The 15,298-nt window shown below is 36.8% G+C and overlaps 1 protein-coding gene across 2 annotated transcripts; it reads right to left on the minus strand.

Annotated features, from left to right (window-relative positions):
• Positions 1-40: 40 nt before the first annotated feature.
• Positions 41-9,671, minus strand: LOC140062112 (uncharacterized). 2 transcript variants are annotated; one of them, XR_011847459.1, is made up of 4 exons: positions 9,340-9,671; positions 8,729-8,870; positions 560-8,214; positions 41-217 (listed from the first exon to the last, which is right to left on the minus strand). XR_011847459.1 is itself a non-coding variant. In XM_072108166.1 (4 exons), the coding sequence occupies exon 4, from the start codon at positions 6,471-6,473 to the stop codon at positions 957-959; it is 5,517 nt and encodes a 1,838-aa protein (XP_071964267.1). In that variant the 5' UTR covers positions 6,474-6,683; positions 7,026-8,214; positions 8,729-8,870; positions 9,340-9,671; the 3' UTR covers positions 41-956. The 2 variants fall into 2 exon arrangements, 1 of the variants encoding a protein (XP_071964267.1); XM_072108166.1 differs by having other exon boundaries at positions 41-6,683; positions 7,026-8,214.
• Positions 9,672-15,298: the final 5,627 nt, after the last annotated feature.

A 15,298-nucleotide genomic window follows, 5' to 3' on the forward strand; every position in this document is an offset into this window, starting at 1 on the left:
TTAAGGCCTACCTCGTCAGTCATTTGGAAAGAGTAACTGTAGAGTTCGTAATTTCTTAAAACTATAGAGCGCCACCAACGGAATCAATCGCAAGTATGATACAAACAAACAGGACAAACTTGGTTGAGAGAAACAAAATATAACTTTAATCCTGATTATCTTGCTCTTAACATGCATACAATATCGCTGTCACTTCGTATCTCGAGGGAGGGATTCACTAAATATGAGAAAACAATAATTAAACATCAATCAATGAAAATTTGGGCAGCACCCGTGCTTTAGCAACATCAACAAATTAATAATTCTAAGTCCTTATCAATACAATATACATTAAGTATAGCAATTTCCTTATAGTATTATTATTCAAACAACATACAATAATCAAATAGACCCGTCACAACTAGGCCCTAATCTCTGCACTAGCAAAACACAGTACTGTAAACAACAGTAACACGCCGTCGTAGGCTGTAAATTAGGGCTATTAGCTAGGCTTACAAAATTCAACTAATAACATTAACATTCAATAACAAGATAATATAATTATAACTCCAAAGCTCACCGAAGTTTTGTGGCTCAATAGAAAACCTTTACGAATCTACAATTTCTAAATAATATCTTTAACAAACTTGACTAAAGGGCAAGGCACAACCACGCTGCATACATGAAGGCCGCCATGATACTTCTCCAAGACAACCAGCCTAGCGCCCTCACTAGCTCAGTTCAATGGGAACGCTATACCGGCCCCTTAATTTAATACATTACAATTACTTAGCTCTAATGATTAAAACAATGATTATACAGATATAAACAGTTTAAACCTTGTCTATAATAACATTGTTAAATTTCGATTATAAAGTCCTCTTTGATCTGCATAATAGTTGCTTATTATTCAATTTGACCATCCTTGGGGGTAGACTGCCCCTCCGGTCAGCCATATGGGTTTATTCTGCCCCTGATTATTCAGTTGCCTTTACGAGTAGACACAATTTTGCAATAGGACGATTCAAGGTGGAAAATTGAGTTTTTACTGTGCATGATCTAACAAGTCCATTGTTATCCCTTTCAGACTCCACTATCCGCCCAAGCAACCAACTGTTCCTAGGTAAACTGTTATCCACTACCAGCACAATATCTCCAATTTCCAAGTTGCGTTTAGGATTAAACCACTTCTGACGCTCTTGCATCGTAGGCAGATATTCCTTCCTCCATCTCTGCCAAAAAAGATTACTCAAATATTGGACTTGACGCCAATAACGACGAGCATAAATATCACGTTTGTCAAATACACCAGGTGGTAATGGCAATTGTTCACGTTGTGTCAACAACATGGCTGGTGTCAATGGTCGAAAATCATTTGGATCGGTTGACAAGGTAGTTATTGGCCTATTGTTTACAATCATTTCCACTTCGCAAAATAATGTCTGGAGACCCTCATCATCCATTTTCAGGTTCTGTTCTTTAAGTACTCCTTTCATAACCTGGCGCACAGTTCGTATCATGCGTTCCCAGACGCCACCAAAATGAGACGCTCCAGGAGGGTTGAATTCCCATTCAATGTCTCTTTGCTGCAAGTACATATGTATGACTTGAGTGTTCCATTCTGAAATCTCCTTCTTTAACTCTTTGTCGGCTCCCACAAAATTTGTACCATTATCCGATCTAAGTTTCTTGATTTGGCCTCTTCGGGCAATAAATCTTCTCAAAGTATTGATGAACGAGCTTGTAATTAATGAATATGCCATTTCTAGGTGAATGGCACGGGTAGATAAACATGTGAAAATAACACCATATCTCTTCACAAGACTACGACCTAATTTGATTTCAAATGGACCAAATAGATCAATACCCGTATTGTGGAACGGTGGATGATCGCTCACAATTCTATCTGGTGGCAGTGATGCCATCTTCTGTTCACTAGCTCTAGCTCGGTGCTTCTGACAAACTACACATCTGCTTATAACACTTCTGATCAAGGAACTTGCTCCAATGATCCAATACCTTTGCCAAAGTTGTGATAAAATAGCACTTCTACCAAGGTGTCCAACCTCTTTGTGTATTTCCACTATGATTAATCTTGCAATAAGAGAATTCTTGTGTACTACTACTGGATGCTTTATCTTGTCGGGAAGAGACGCCTTGTTCAGTCTTCCTCCCACTGTAATCATTCCATTTAACAACAACGGATCAAGTTTCTTAAGAGGGCTATTTCTCATCACCCGTCCAATAGATTCGTCATTACCATTCTTAAGTACCTCTAACTCCTGTTTAAAATGAACTCTCTGTTCGTGTGCAAGAATCATACATTCCGCTGATCTCAGGTGTTGCAACCTAACATTGCCTAGTTGCTTACTGGTGACCCTTTTGCATAGTTTCTCAACAGCAACCAGTAACCATGCCACAATTCTTTTAATTTTTCCATAAGATGAATGCTTAGTAATTAGATCATCTAAGAAACAACATGTACAAGCTGGAACTAATACATTTGATACCCCTTTGATTTCTGGGTCATCCTCGGCGATAAGAGGTAAGGACTTGGCTTGTAAGTCTATCCACTGCTCACATTTATCTCTGAGGAATTCTGGTCCGTTACGCCATCTAGTGTTACTTAGAAATTCCTCAATCCGTTGACCTCTCGATGCTTCATCAGCCGGGTTATTACAAGTTCTAACATACCTCCATTCTGATGCCTTAGATATGTTCAAAATGATAGAAACTCGATTTGCTACAAAGGCTTTGAATCTTCGAGAGGTGTTATGTATATATTTCAAAACGGTTTGGCTATCTGTCCAATAGAAAACGTTATCTATACCACTTAACTCTGAAATAATTGTGTTTGCTAACCGTGAAGCCATAACTGCTGCTGTTAATTCTAATCTTGGAATTGAAGTGTATTTCAAGGGTGCAACTCTGCTTCTACCCATGACCAGGGACATTTGTACATGACCATCACTTGACTCCTGTCTGATATAAGCTGCCATACCATACCCATAGTTGCTTGCATCAGCAAACACATGCAATTGGCGACTAATGACATCTGTTGGTAATTCAGATTTGTAGCACCTCGGTACACTCCACTCATCCAGTCTCGCCAGGTCTTGCAACCACCGTTTCCATCGTTGCAATGACACATCGTCAATGGGCTCGTCCCATTCAAGACCCTTCCGACAGATATCTTGTAGTAGAATCTTTGCCGGTAAAACAAAAGGAGCCACTAACCCAAGTGGGTCAAATACAGAGCTAACAATTGACAGCACCCCTCGTCTGGTATGACTTTTATCTGCTGGTAATATAGTAAATCTAAGAGTGTCAAGTTCTGGAGACCATTGTATACCAAGTGCTCTTCCCGATGGCAGTTTATCTTTCCGTAGGTCTAAACTTTTAACCTCCGGTGCGTGATCTTCCTTGGGAATTACATTCAAGACTCTCTTGTCATTGCTCATCCACTTAGTTAAGCGGAATCCACCTTCTTCACAAAGTAATGTTAGGTCTTTGACTAATGTCAGGGCCTTCTTATGATCTTTCACCGACACTAAACAATCATCAACATAAAAATTGTTTTTCATGGTCTCCGCTGCGTCTGGGCAATACTTTGATCCCTTGTCTGCTGCAGTGTTAAGTAATGCTTTATTTGCACAAGCTGGTGAAGATGTTGCTCCAAACAAATGTCTTGTCATGCGGTAAGTTTTAACATCCTCTTCTTCGCTGGGTCGCCAGTAAAATCTTAAAGAATCTCGATCCTCCTCTGGAACCACTACCTGTAAAAACATGCCTTCAATGTCTGCCATTACTGCTACATGGTCTTCCCGGAACCTCATTAACACACCAATTAGACTATTGGTTAGGTCCGGCCCCTGTAGAAGGACATCGTTCAGAGATACACCGTTACATTTTGCCGCACAGTCGAAGACCACTCTGATCTTTCCTGGCTTTCGTTCGTTGGATATAGGATGATGGGGTATGTACCATATCCTTTTCCCTTCGGGTGTGTTTGACTTAATAACTTCTTCCATGTATCCTTTCTCTACCATTTGATTTACAGCTTTGTTATACATCTTTCTTAATTCAAGATCACGTTCAAATCTCCTTTCCAATGAATTAAAACGTTTCATAGCCAAACATCTATTATCCGGCAAGACTGTACCCTGGCTTCGCCATGGTAGAGGTAACACATAATGTCCGTCCACAAAACTGCTCGCACCATCCATCATTTCCATAAACGATCTGTCTTCCACGGACAATCCTACGAACTCTGTTGCTCTATCTGGGAAATCAATATTAACAGAATCTTTTACCATGTTGTTAAACTGTTCATATTCTTGAATGGCTTGCAACTGAACTCTGCTTACAGGTTTTATATTAGCTGTCACCCCCTGTCTTACTATGCTCCATGGGATCCAGCCCAATGCTGTTTTCGATGCATAAGGTGACCCCGGTGGACCTGTCACCACTTCCAGGGGAGTATATGCCTCGGCGACAGCATTGCCCAGCATCAAACCAATTTCCCCGTCAACTTCTGGAACAACCACTCGTCCCCGTAGATGATCCCATCTGTTCACATCATCTTGTGTTGGAATATGCTCCTTAGTGACAGGCAACTTATTCTTTGAATAAATATTTGGTAGTCTAAACTCGTTGTCGCCGTTCAAATTACTAATAACGATATTTGAGATTATATGAGTCTTTAAAACCTGAGTCGTTCCCATGGTGTCGAGTGTAATCTGCGCCTTTCGTCCTCCAAGTCCCAGTTCATTTCGCAAACGGTCAGTGCAGAATGATACACTGGACCCTGGATCAAGAAACACATAAGTCGTTACAGCCCGGCCGTTCTTGGGCGACTTTACAATGACAGGAATAATTGCCATAGTGCAGACTCCATCATTGTCACTACATCCAGCAGAGGGAACTGTAGCGGGCTTCTTTTCTTGTGTTTGCTCTGGCGGAGCTTTATCTTGCTCCTTCTCAACTTTATTTTGTTCTTTCACCGGAGCAGGTCTTTCCTGATGGAGGATGGTTGGGTGTTTTCCCTTGCAGGTTCCACATTGCATGCGTTGCCTACATTCTTTGGATCTGTGACCCTGACGTAAACAGCCAAAACACAACCTTTCGTTTTTAATTATTTCTAACTTCCTTTCGTAGTTAGACTCTATGAACTTCTTACACTTTGCTATCTCATGAGGATTCTTGCATAGGTTACAGACCTTTGTAGGCAAAGTGGCACATGCTCTCTTTGATGAACTTGTGAACTGCTCCTTGTGAGCGTTGGCTGTCTGGAACATAGGGATATTTGCTTCCTTCGCTTTGGCCTTCAGAAACTCTGAAAACCTTTCCAAACTTGGGAAGGTTGAAGTATCCATTGATGCACTGACTATACTGCGCCACTTGTTTTCCAGATAGTATGGTAGCTTACTAACTAACTTCATGTTTTCTTGCGGGTAATCAAGAACTCCTAAGTCCGAAATAGTCATTTTTGCGGCAGCCACTTCGCAAATAAAATCAGAAAATTTCCTCAGAGCCGTATTATCCTTTGCTGATATCTTCGGCCATTCATTTAGTTTGGTTATCAGCGCGGTAGCTACCACTGATGGGTGTCCGTATCTTCTTTTAAGTTCATTCTTGGCTTGAACATATGCTTCTTCTGTTTGTAGAAGCAGATAATTTGCAACAAGAGCTTTTGGTTCCCCAGCTAGATGTTGTGCTAGTAAACTGAGTCTTTCATAATTGGAACATGTCTTTGCTTCTACCAATGAATTAAATGCTGCCAGCCACGTTGGAAACTTGAGTGGGTCACCATTGAACAGATCTACTCTGATCGGGGGTAATCGTATTGAATCAACCAGTTGTCGGAACGTTGCACTGAGGTCACATTCATTTGCAACCGTCACTGGTGCCTCTTGCTTAATTACGTCACTCTGGTGTTCAACTATTGGTATATAATGTTTTATTTTCTCTTTTGGTTTCTGATGAAGTGGCTCTGTACGTTTATCAGAAACCTTACCATCATTCTTCTTTTGAGGCCATACTGGTGTTGGCTCTTGTGATTTCTCTGTACTTATACCTTCCAATTGGGAAAAGGAAGTAAACAATTCTGTAATTGGTGCTCTTGAATCTTGCGGAGTACTTTGACTTATATCAGGAAGTAATGCTTCTGTGGCATCATCATTAATCGGCTTATCGAGGATGCTTGTTTGATGCCACCATACATCAGATGCAGGTAAATCACCTACTCCATTTAAATCATTACCTGTATCAAAGGCCTCATAAACTTCAGCTTCTGCTTCTGCTTCAGCTAGTAATGTCTCCTGCTCAATTCTATTCTTCTTTTGTTTAACTCTTAACTCTTCAGCTTCAGTCTTCTCCATCTCCTGCAGCCTAGCTAATCTTACTTTAATAGCTGCTTTCTTGGCTGATGCCCTAACTCTGGCAGACGAAGAAGACGACGAAGATGCCCCACTTATCATAGATGCAGCATCCATCTTAAAGTGTCAGGAAAACTTCGTGAATGATGTAGAGTTCGTAATTTCTTAAAACTATAGAGCGCCACCAACGGAATCAATCGCAAGTATGATACAAACAAACAGGACAAACTTGGTTGAGAGAAACAAAATATAACTTTAATCCTGATTATCTTGCTCTTAACATGCATACAATATCGCTGTCACTTCGTATCTCGAGGGAGGGATTCACTAAATATGAGAAAACAATAATTAAACATCAATCAATGAAAATTTGGGCAGCACCCGTGCTTTAGCAACATCAACAAATTAATAATTCTAAGTCCTTATCAATACAATATACATTAAGTATAGCAATTTCCTTATAGTATTATTATTCAAACAACATACAATAATCAAATAGACCCGTCACAACTAGGCCCTAATCTCTGCACTAGCAAAACACAGTACTGTAAACAACAGTAACACGCCGTCGTAGGCTGTAAATTAGGGCTATTAGCTAGGCTTACAAAATTCAACTAATAACATTAACATTCAATAACAAGATAATATAATTATAACTCCAAAGCTCACCGAAGTTTTGTGGCTCAATAGAAAACCTTTACGAATCTACAATTTCTAAATAATATCTTTAACAAACTTGACTAAAGGGCAAGGCACAACCACGCTGCATACATGAAGGCCGCCATGATACTTCTCCAAGACAACCAGCCTAGCGCCCTCACTAGCTCAGTTCAATGGGAACGCTATAGTAACACTACAGTACAACCTCTCCGTGCTTTGCTTTGTGCTCGACCTGACCCGACATAATATAGTTGAATTTTACGCATTACAATTGTGACTAAATTATTCTACGGATTTTCTATAAATCAACCAAAAGCGTTTCGGTTTGGTGAATCGTTGATTAATAATACCCCTTTAATATCACCGAACACACGCAACAGGCCTACAAAACGCTGGTGTTGAAAAGCCGATGTTCAATCGTTGATTAATAATACCCCTTTAATATAAACGAACACACGCAATAGGCCTACAAAACGCTGGTGTTGAAAAGCCGATGTTCAATCGTTGATTAATAATACCCCTTTAATATAAACGAACACACGCAATAGGCCTACAAAACGCTGGTGTTGAAAAGCCGGTGTTCAATCGTTGATTAATAATACAACTTTGACAGCGCCAGCACACACCATACAAAACGGCGGTGTTGAAACGGTGGTGTTGAAACGCCGGTGTTGAAACGCCGGTTTTAAAACACCGGTGTTGAAACGGCTATAATATAAACCTGCTAAAATAAAGGATTCAAACCATGTGAATAATGTTGAATACATTTGGAATAATCTATAGCTACTGTATATGCTTATGTACAGTCCTAAACACACTTTGATTTTTGAACATTTTAGGCTGGTACCTTATCTTAACGCACCAAAATGCCAAAAACGTTTCTTTAATTTCCTGCATGTCGATCTTTTTAGATAGCAACTTTTTTAGCCAATCGTGTGTTGACATACAACTTCAGTTGAAGTAACTAGAAAAAAATCAAAACCTTTCTGATATTCTAGTGAATTGTGATCAGTAGCCGTACTTAATCTACATTCGTTTGATAATGTATTAAACGAAAAGGAAACGCATTGGTCCACTTGAATACATTCCAGAGAACAAGTGCCGTAGCTCAAAGCCATAACAACAGTGATTATATAACCGGTGGTCGGTGATTTATCCTCTGCAGAAATCAAAAACTTGTTATACACAAACGTGTAAGCTGAAAAAACAATATTATAACTGTAAAACATTTTCGATGAAGTTCTGAAAATGTTAATGATCTGCAAGAAGGAAGACGATAACAATTAAATTAATAACAACGATGATGAAGATGAAAATGAAGTCAATGCAAATGATGATGACAATGAAGTTAATAACAACGATGATGAAGATGACAATGAAGTCAATGCAAAGATTACAATGAAGTTAATAATAACGATGATGATGAAAATGAAGTCAATGCAAAAATGATGATGACAATAAGGTTAATAACAACGATGACGATGAAGTCAATGCAATGATGATGACGATTAACAATTTTAATGAACCGAATAGATATCAGGCAAAGATAAAAGAAGAAAAAAGAATACAATATTACATATTTCTATCAACAAGATAGATTACATGGAATGTTATTAATGATGATTAAGATAATCATGTGATTATGCTGTTTTTATTAGGCTTCCGATTTTCTACTCTCGGCCTAGATAAAAAAATAGCTTAGGCCTACGTACCTGTTACTCTGTATCCGAGAAGTTCAAATCGCATAGATTTGTAAGCATGGTCGCTAGATGGGTAGACACGAATGAATTTAGCACAGATAGAAGTGCTAAACATATTTGTTACGACGGTGTCACGATCCGAGTTTCCTGTGAACTATTATTTAAAAGTAATAATATTAAAGGATTCAGGAATTATATAGGAACATTATCCTTATAAAGCTCTGTTTACACTATCAAACTTTATCTGACACAAAAATGTGTGATGTGCCCAAATAATGATATGCCCATATGGTAGTGATATGTCATCTTCCTTTCCATATATGGGCACATCACATTTGTTTTGTCACATGAAGTTTGATAGTGTAGACAGAGCTTTAGGCTAGTCTATAGATTGTAATTAACATTTTTTCGCAACTTTATAATTTCCATTTTGAATTCAATGTTAAATCATGTATATACAGTCGTTTTTTATAGTAAAAACTAAACGTTTCTGAGACTGTCCATAAGGGCAACGCAATTTACCAATCATAGTGAATCATCCGAACTTTTGATTATGATTGGTCAACTTCAAGTTAAAATATATTCTGGCGCCAAAAGTTACAAGGCCTACATGAGTATCTTACTTCAACTTGTCCGTTGGCATTGGTTATTGTTTCAAACGTTATAGCATCATTGCTGTAATGAACCTCAAATGACGTAACCCACTGGTCAATTCCATTTCTACCTTGTGTCATAATGCCATTCACTTTCTTTAAGCCATCCAAGTCAACTTGAATCCATGGATTACTGTCACCATTGGCATGCGCCCAGGCACCACCTGAACCTCCATTTACTTTTTCTAGGTTAAGTCTACCGAATTCTGCCCCCACGTTCGAACCATATTTACTTGATGCTGTTAATTTGTCTGAATCAATACTGCCATCCATAATTCCAAGAAGCTCAAACTCTGTATAAAACAAAAACAGGATAATTTCTGTTTTTGAGGTGATTTGATTTCATTAGCGATCGAATGTCAATCTATATTATATTCTATATAATTGTCAATCTTCAAGAAGAATTTCTGTTGTTATTTTATGATGAAGATGGACAAATAAAGCATTTCAGTATTCAGTATACACGAGCGGTATCACGTCCTGCAGTATCGGTAAACATCCTGCAGTAACGCGTCTTCCGATAGCAACCTTCATCCCATGTGGGATACTGTAGGATATTATTTATTAATATTAGGTTAGTTAATAATAAGAGTTAGATCAGTCTTCTTTAAAGACTTTAACTGAATAATCAGACAGGAATGTAAATAACAAGTGGAGAGGAACCTCATCGATGTCAGAATTAAATGGAGCAGCTCTGAATAGGAGATTTTAGAATACTTATGTGTCTATGTTCAGTTTGTTTTTATGTTAGAAGGTTTACAAAGCCTCATCTTAAGCTACATTCATATTGCTCCGATTCACGGAAAAGAAAACGGCGCCGTATAGGTTTCTCTATTATTGAAAAAACGACTCCGATTTCCGTTCCGTGAAACGGAAAAAGGCGTAATGTAGCTTTATTCGTTGAGTATTAAGAGCTTCAATGCGTATTCCAGGCTGAAATACTGTAAGAATATCACGTCTTCTAAACTACCAGGTAAAATTAGCATTTCTAGATCAATCATTCATTCTACCTACTTTAATAAATATTTTATATAATACTTACCGGTAGAAGATGACCCCAGCAAACACAGTGCAAATAGCATTAATGTTTTAAACAGTTCCATTTTAGTACACCAGTGACGTTTATTATCCATACATTGTTACACTATAAATACTGTAGGCTATACTGTGTAAATTATTTATCTCTAATTGTAGCTAGTGTAACCTAATTATCATAATTATTGATTTCATATTGATTATAGGTATATTGATAAATCAATGACCCGAAGGTTTAACCCTGAAACAGACATAATGATAGTTGAGACGCATGACAAACCTGAGACTTGCACAAATACTGTAGTTACAGTATTGTCTTTAGTCCACCGAGCAGTCGGCGCGCGGCGTGCACGCCGCGGCCCTTTGATTGCCTTATGAAACGCCAAAAGGCCACACATATTTATATTACCTTTTTACCAATAATAAGTTGAAATGAATTAAGTTCAGAGCTTAAGTCATAGACAATGTAAACCTAAGAAGGTAGAAGCTCATTTTAGCGTATATAGAATTATACCTTCTTTTATAATAGCCAATATCGATTATTTTCAATTTCTATACTATTCGGTTTTATTGTAGCCCTACCAAACATTAACAACATTCATAACAATTGGGCATTTTATCTGTAAATTTATTTTAATTATTTGCGTAAATGTTTGTAACGCCAATGATAGACCTGAATTTGTCGATCCATGTCTTGTTTTCCTACATGGTCCAATGATTAGACCGTATAATGGTTAAACACTACCAAATCGAACTATACAAATAGGCCTACAGTACTTTAATGTATAGCAAGTTATGCAACCCACAATCTTAAATTTCAAATTGTTAACGTTTTGTTGCAATAATACAAACTAATAGTTAGGCTACTTGATTTATCTGTTTCTGAGGTCGATATCCTCCTATAAGTGCCAGACTAAAAGTAATCGATAATGTACATTTCGTATTTAAAATAACGACAAATTTATGTGAAAAATAGTAATCATCATTAAGCAAGATATTCAGATCAATCAATTGTCACCAGAGGCCATACATCACTTTGCCTAACAAGTAACAAAAACGTCTTTACCATTACTCGCGTGTGTTACGCGTGTAGACCGATTTCACAACGTAACAAAATATTGTGTCAAGAATATTAGGATTCAATTTTTACTCGAAAATAAACGCTAGTTTATAGTATCTGTTTGTTTTCTATATCGAATAAAGAGATATGTTTGATTGGAGGCTCAAGACCACGTGATGACAGTCATTCCAAATCCGACTGCAAAGACATTTAGGCCTACACACGTCCAGAAATAAAGCACTTGTCAGCGTTTAAATAGCCCAATCCATTATGTTATAAGATGATAACGAAAATTGCCTCCCAGCTTATGTAGTTACTATCGCCAGCAACGATATCTAAGAATTTAAAACTAATTTCTATCTCTATTTAAAACTAAGATATCTTAGTTTTAAATAGAGATAGGCCTATCTTAGTTTTTAATATCTCTATTAATAGAGTTATCTTAGTTTTATTTTTAAACTAAGATATCTTTATTTTCGAACAATGACAGCTTGGCTTGGCGCGCCTTAAATAATATGCAGATTTACTCAAGCAGTACGTTCCAACTGACAGTCGAGACGCCGAGTGCTGAAGCAATCATCGAAATCATGGTAAAGAATGCTTGGGTGATTATTTACCTAACGTCTCCTGATTATTTTGCTACTACAAACGCATCTGTTTTTATTCAGTTGGTCAAAATCAAAAGGAACATATTAACTAAATTAATTCACAAACTATATATAGACTACCGGTAGTATATATAAGTTTAACTGTACTTAACTTAAAAAAACAACAAAAAGGCGTTTAAGAAGCCTCGATTCAACAGAAAATGTTCGCTTACATAATTTCTAATGCGTTCGCCTTAACTAATTATCCTTTGTATGAAGCTATCAATTTTCTCGTAAATTCTTTAAATTAATTTTATTGTACAATACATAGGCTGACAATAATTTCCTTAAAACATTGTTATAGCACACAATCACTATCAATCAGCTCATTTTCTATTTAATTTTGCATGAATGAAATATAGTTCATTTGCAAAATACATTAAGCCCTCCTTGTTTACAGGCATTTCCCGCTTACACCACTGGACAGCGTCTTGGAGAAACTCGTCGTGGTGTTTTAGAGGCAGGTAGTTGAAATGCCCCAGTAGTGTACGAAGATGCCCTGTGAAAGAAGAAAGAAATGGATAAAACAATAAGCAAAATTGTTTTGGTCCAATTATCCAAATTACTATAGCTTTTTGTAGATAAGCCTTTTCTCAAAGTAGGGCAGAACGGTAATGATACCGGAGTGAAAATAGCAATAAAGAATTCTCTACGCCCTATGCCTATTTGTATACCGTACCTTTTAAACGATTCTCGTCGGGAATAATTAATTCTTCACATGGATTTTTCTCCTCACCGTGAATAACTTCAAATCCTTCTGACTCTAAAAGTGTTGTCCAATCAGCATACGTAAAATCATTATACAACTTGTGTTCATAGTTCTGTTGAGAATACAGTAGCCTACTTAACTTAACATAACATTGGTAAAATTGTATCCAGTGTACAATAGTTAACATAAAATCAAATATTTAGCGAAATACTTGGAAATTACAATAGGCAGTGTCTGCTGGTATATACCTATTTGCAAAAAAAAAAAAAATGATAGCTTGGAAATTGTGGACGCTATTGTGCGAAAAGGTAAACAACAAAGTGTTATAGGACCACTTATAAATTGTATTTTGCTAAATAATGAATTACCGTAAAAAGTGTTCGTACCTTGAGAATATCTTTCCATTTGGTGTTATTTTTCAGATAGAAGCCCAGTTCACCTGGTCGAACCCCTAGCATCTTCAGCATTGGTCCAGTAACAATAATAAATAAATCCCCTTGTTGTTTAAGACAATGTTTTATATTTTGTATAGACTTCTTCTTATCTTTTACCCAATGCATAACGATAAGTGAAAGTGCTTTAGTAAAGTGATTTTGCCATGTTGGAAGATCTTTCTCAAGCACTTGAACATCTCTGGTTAAATACACAATATTATTGCGATTGTTTTTCTGTTCCGCATAGTCAATCATTTCCTTTGAAATGTCGATGCCTTTAAAGAAAAAATTATATACATGTGAGTACATTTTTTGTTTACCAGGCAAAATTGCTAAATTATATAGCAGGTAACCTGCTATACTTTATTTGTAATTAGCATTGTTTACGTAATAGATTAATCCACTGATAACATGTATACTGTACTACAATTTTTTATAGTATATCCCTGACAGTAAAAATTGCAATACTGTATAAAGAAAATGTAAATGAGATATAAAGATTCGGCAATACCGTACGTAAATTATTAATGCCATACTGTATAAAGTTTCGATAGTATGTAAATGAGATATAAAGATTCGGCAATATCGTACGTAATTTATTAAAGCAAACTTAATTATTATAGAAATATAAAGATTCGATAGTACATGATTTGGCTTATATTTATTGGTTTGACCATACATCATACAGCTGTAACTCAACTCGCCATAGGCCATGGCGTTGACAACGACAATCAAAGAGTAGGGGTTGGTAGTTGTTTTTTTTTTTTCCTTTATTCTTTTCTGTATGTAAAGTAATTGTTATATTTTATATTATTATTATGCACCTGCTAAGTGTGCCACCGATCTAAAGGTATATTTCCCCAAATAAAGTCATTTTTTCTATTTGTTTGTTATTGCATTCTTATTAATCTCAATGATACTTGCAGTATATTTTATATTTGTCTGTTTTTACCTCTGTATACTTATTTTAGCATTCGAAAAAAGAATAAACAGCAGAAGACAATTTATTGTAAAAACTTACCAACCACTGACGTCACCGTATCCGCAATTCGGGCGGTAAAATCACCAGAACCACAGCCTATGTCGAAAACTACATCCTCTTTTGATAAGTTGAATTTGTCATGAAACAAATCAATTGTAATTTCTTGAATGTTACGAGATTTAGAATACAATTCTGATTGTTGTGAGTTCATATTGGTTGTGTTAATACCAATCCACAAATGTAAATGTATTGCACCAGGGAAGAGTTAAATTAAATTAATTCTTTGCTGATTATACGCAGCATATCAGTAAAAGTGGACCTAAGAAACAATACCTCTATTATTTAATAGTCATTGTCCGTAACAATACGTGAGCGTTATTGCAGGTAGGCCTCAACAATACTTGTTGCAATTTTGTTACTGGTAGAAGTCAACGAGTTAAGGTCAAATTTGCTCGTAATGTGTTAAAGATGCATAAATATAAAGAACATCTAAACACACTAGCTAGCCAGATTGGCTTCATCAAAAAAATTGTTCTGGAGTTGGATAAAGAACAAACAAAAATCAAGTAATTATCCGTCGATTATGTCCCACAACGGTGTTTTTCTAATTACGAAAAAGTTGCTTTATTCAACTCATATTCAACTTTTTTTTCCATTTTTCCTTAGAGGTCTTCATTGAATGGTCGTTAAGAGGGGCGGTCGCTTACGAGAGGTGGTCAATTATAACAAGCGGTCCCTTAAAAGAGGCGGTGGTCGTTGCTGGCGATAGTAACTAAATAAGCTGGGAGGCAATTTTCGTTACTACATAAGCTGTTGACCGTTTCTACCTTAGCTGGTGTTGATTTTTATTTACTACCGTACATAAGCTGTTGGTGTTTCTACATTAGCTGGAGGTTTTAATACATTTGGCGGACGATCGCAGACACGGACGGTTAGGTGAAATACTTTACTCGGTAACATTTAGAATAGTAACATAATTTACCGTATTTTCTTAATGCTTAAACTTTGTTAATCAACTTTTTTTTAAGTCATTCATTAAAACAAAAGGAGCATGAACATTTA

The sequence above is a fragment of the Antedon mediterranea genome, chromosome 11 (assembly GCF_964355755.1).
Source record: "Antedon mediterranea chromosome 11, ecAntMedi1.1, whole genome shotgun sequence".
Lineage (NCBI taxonomy): Eukaryota > Metazoa > Echinodermata > Crinoidea > Comatulida > Antedonidae > Antedon > Antedon mediterranea.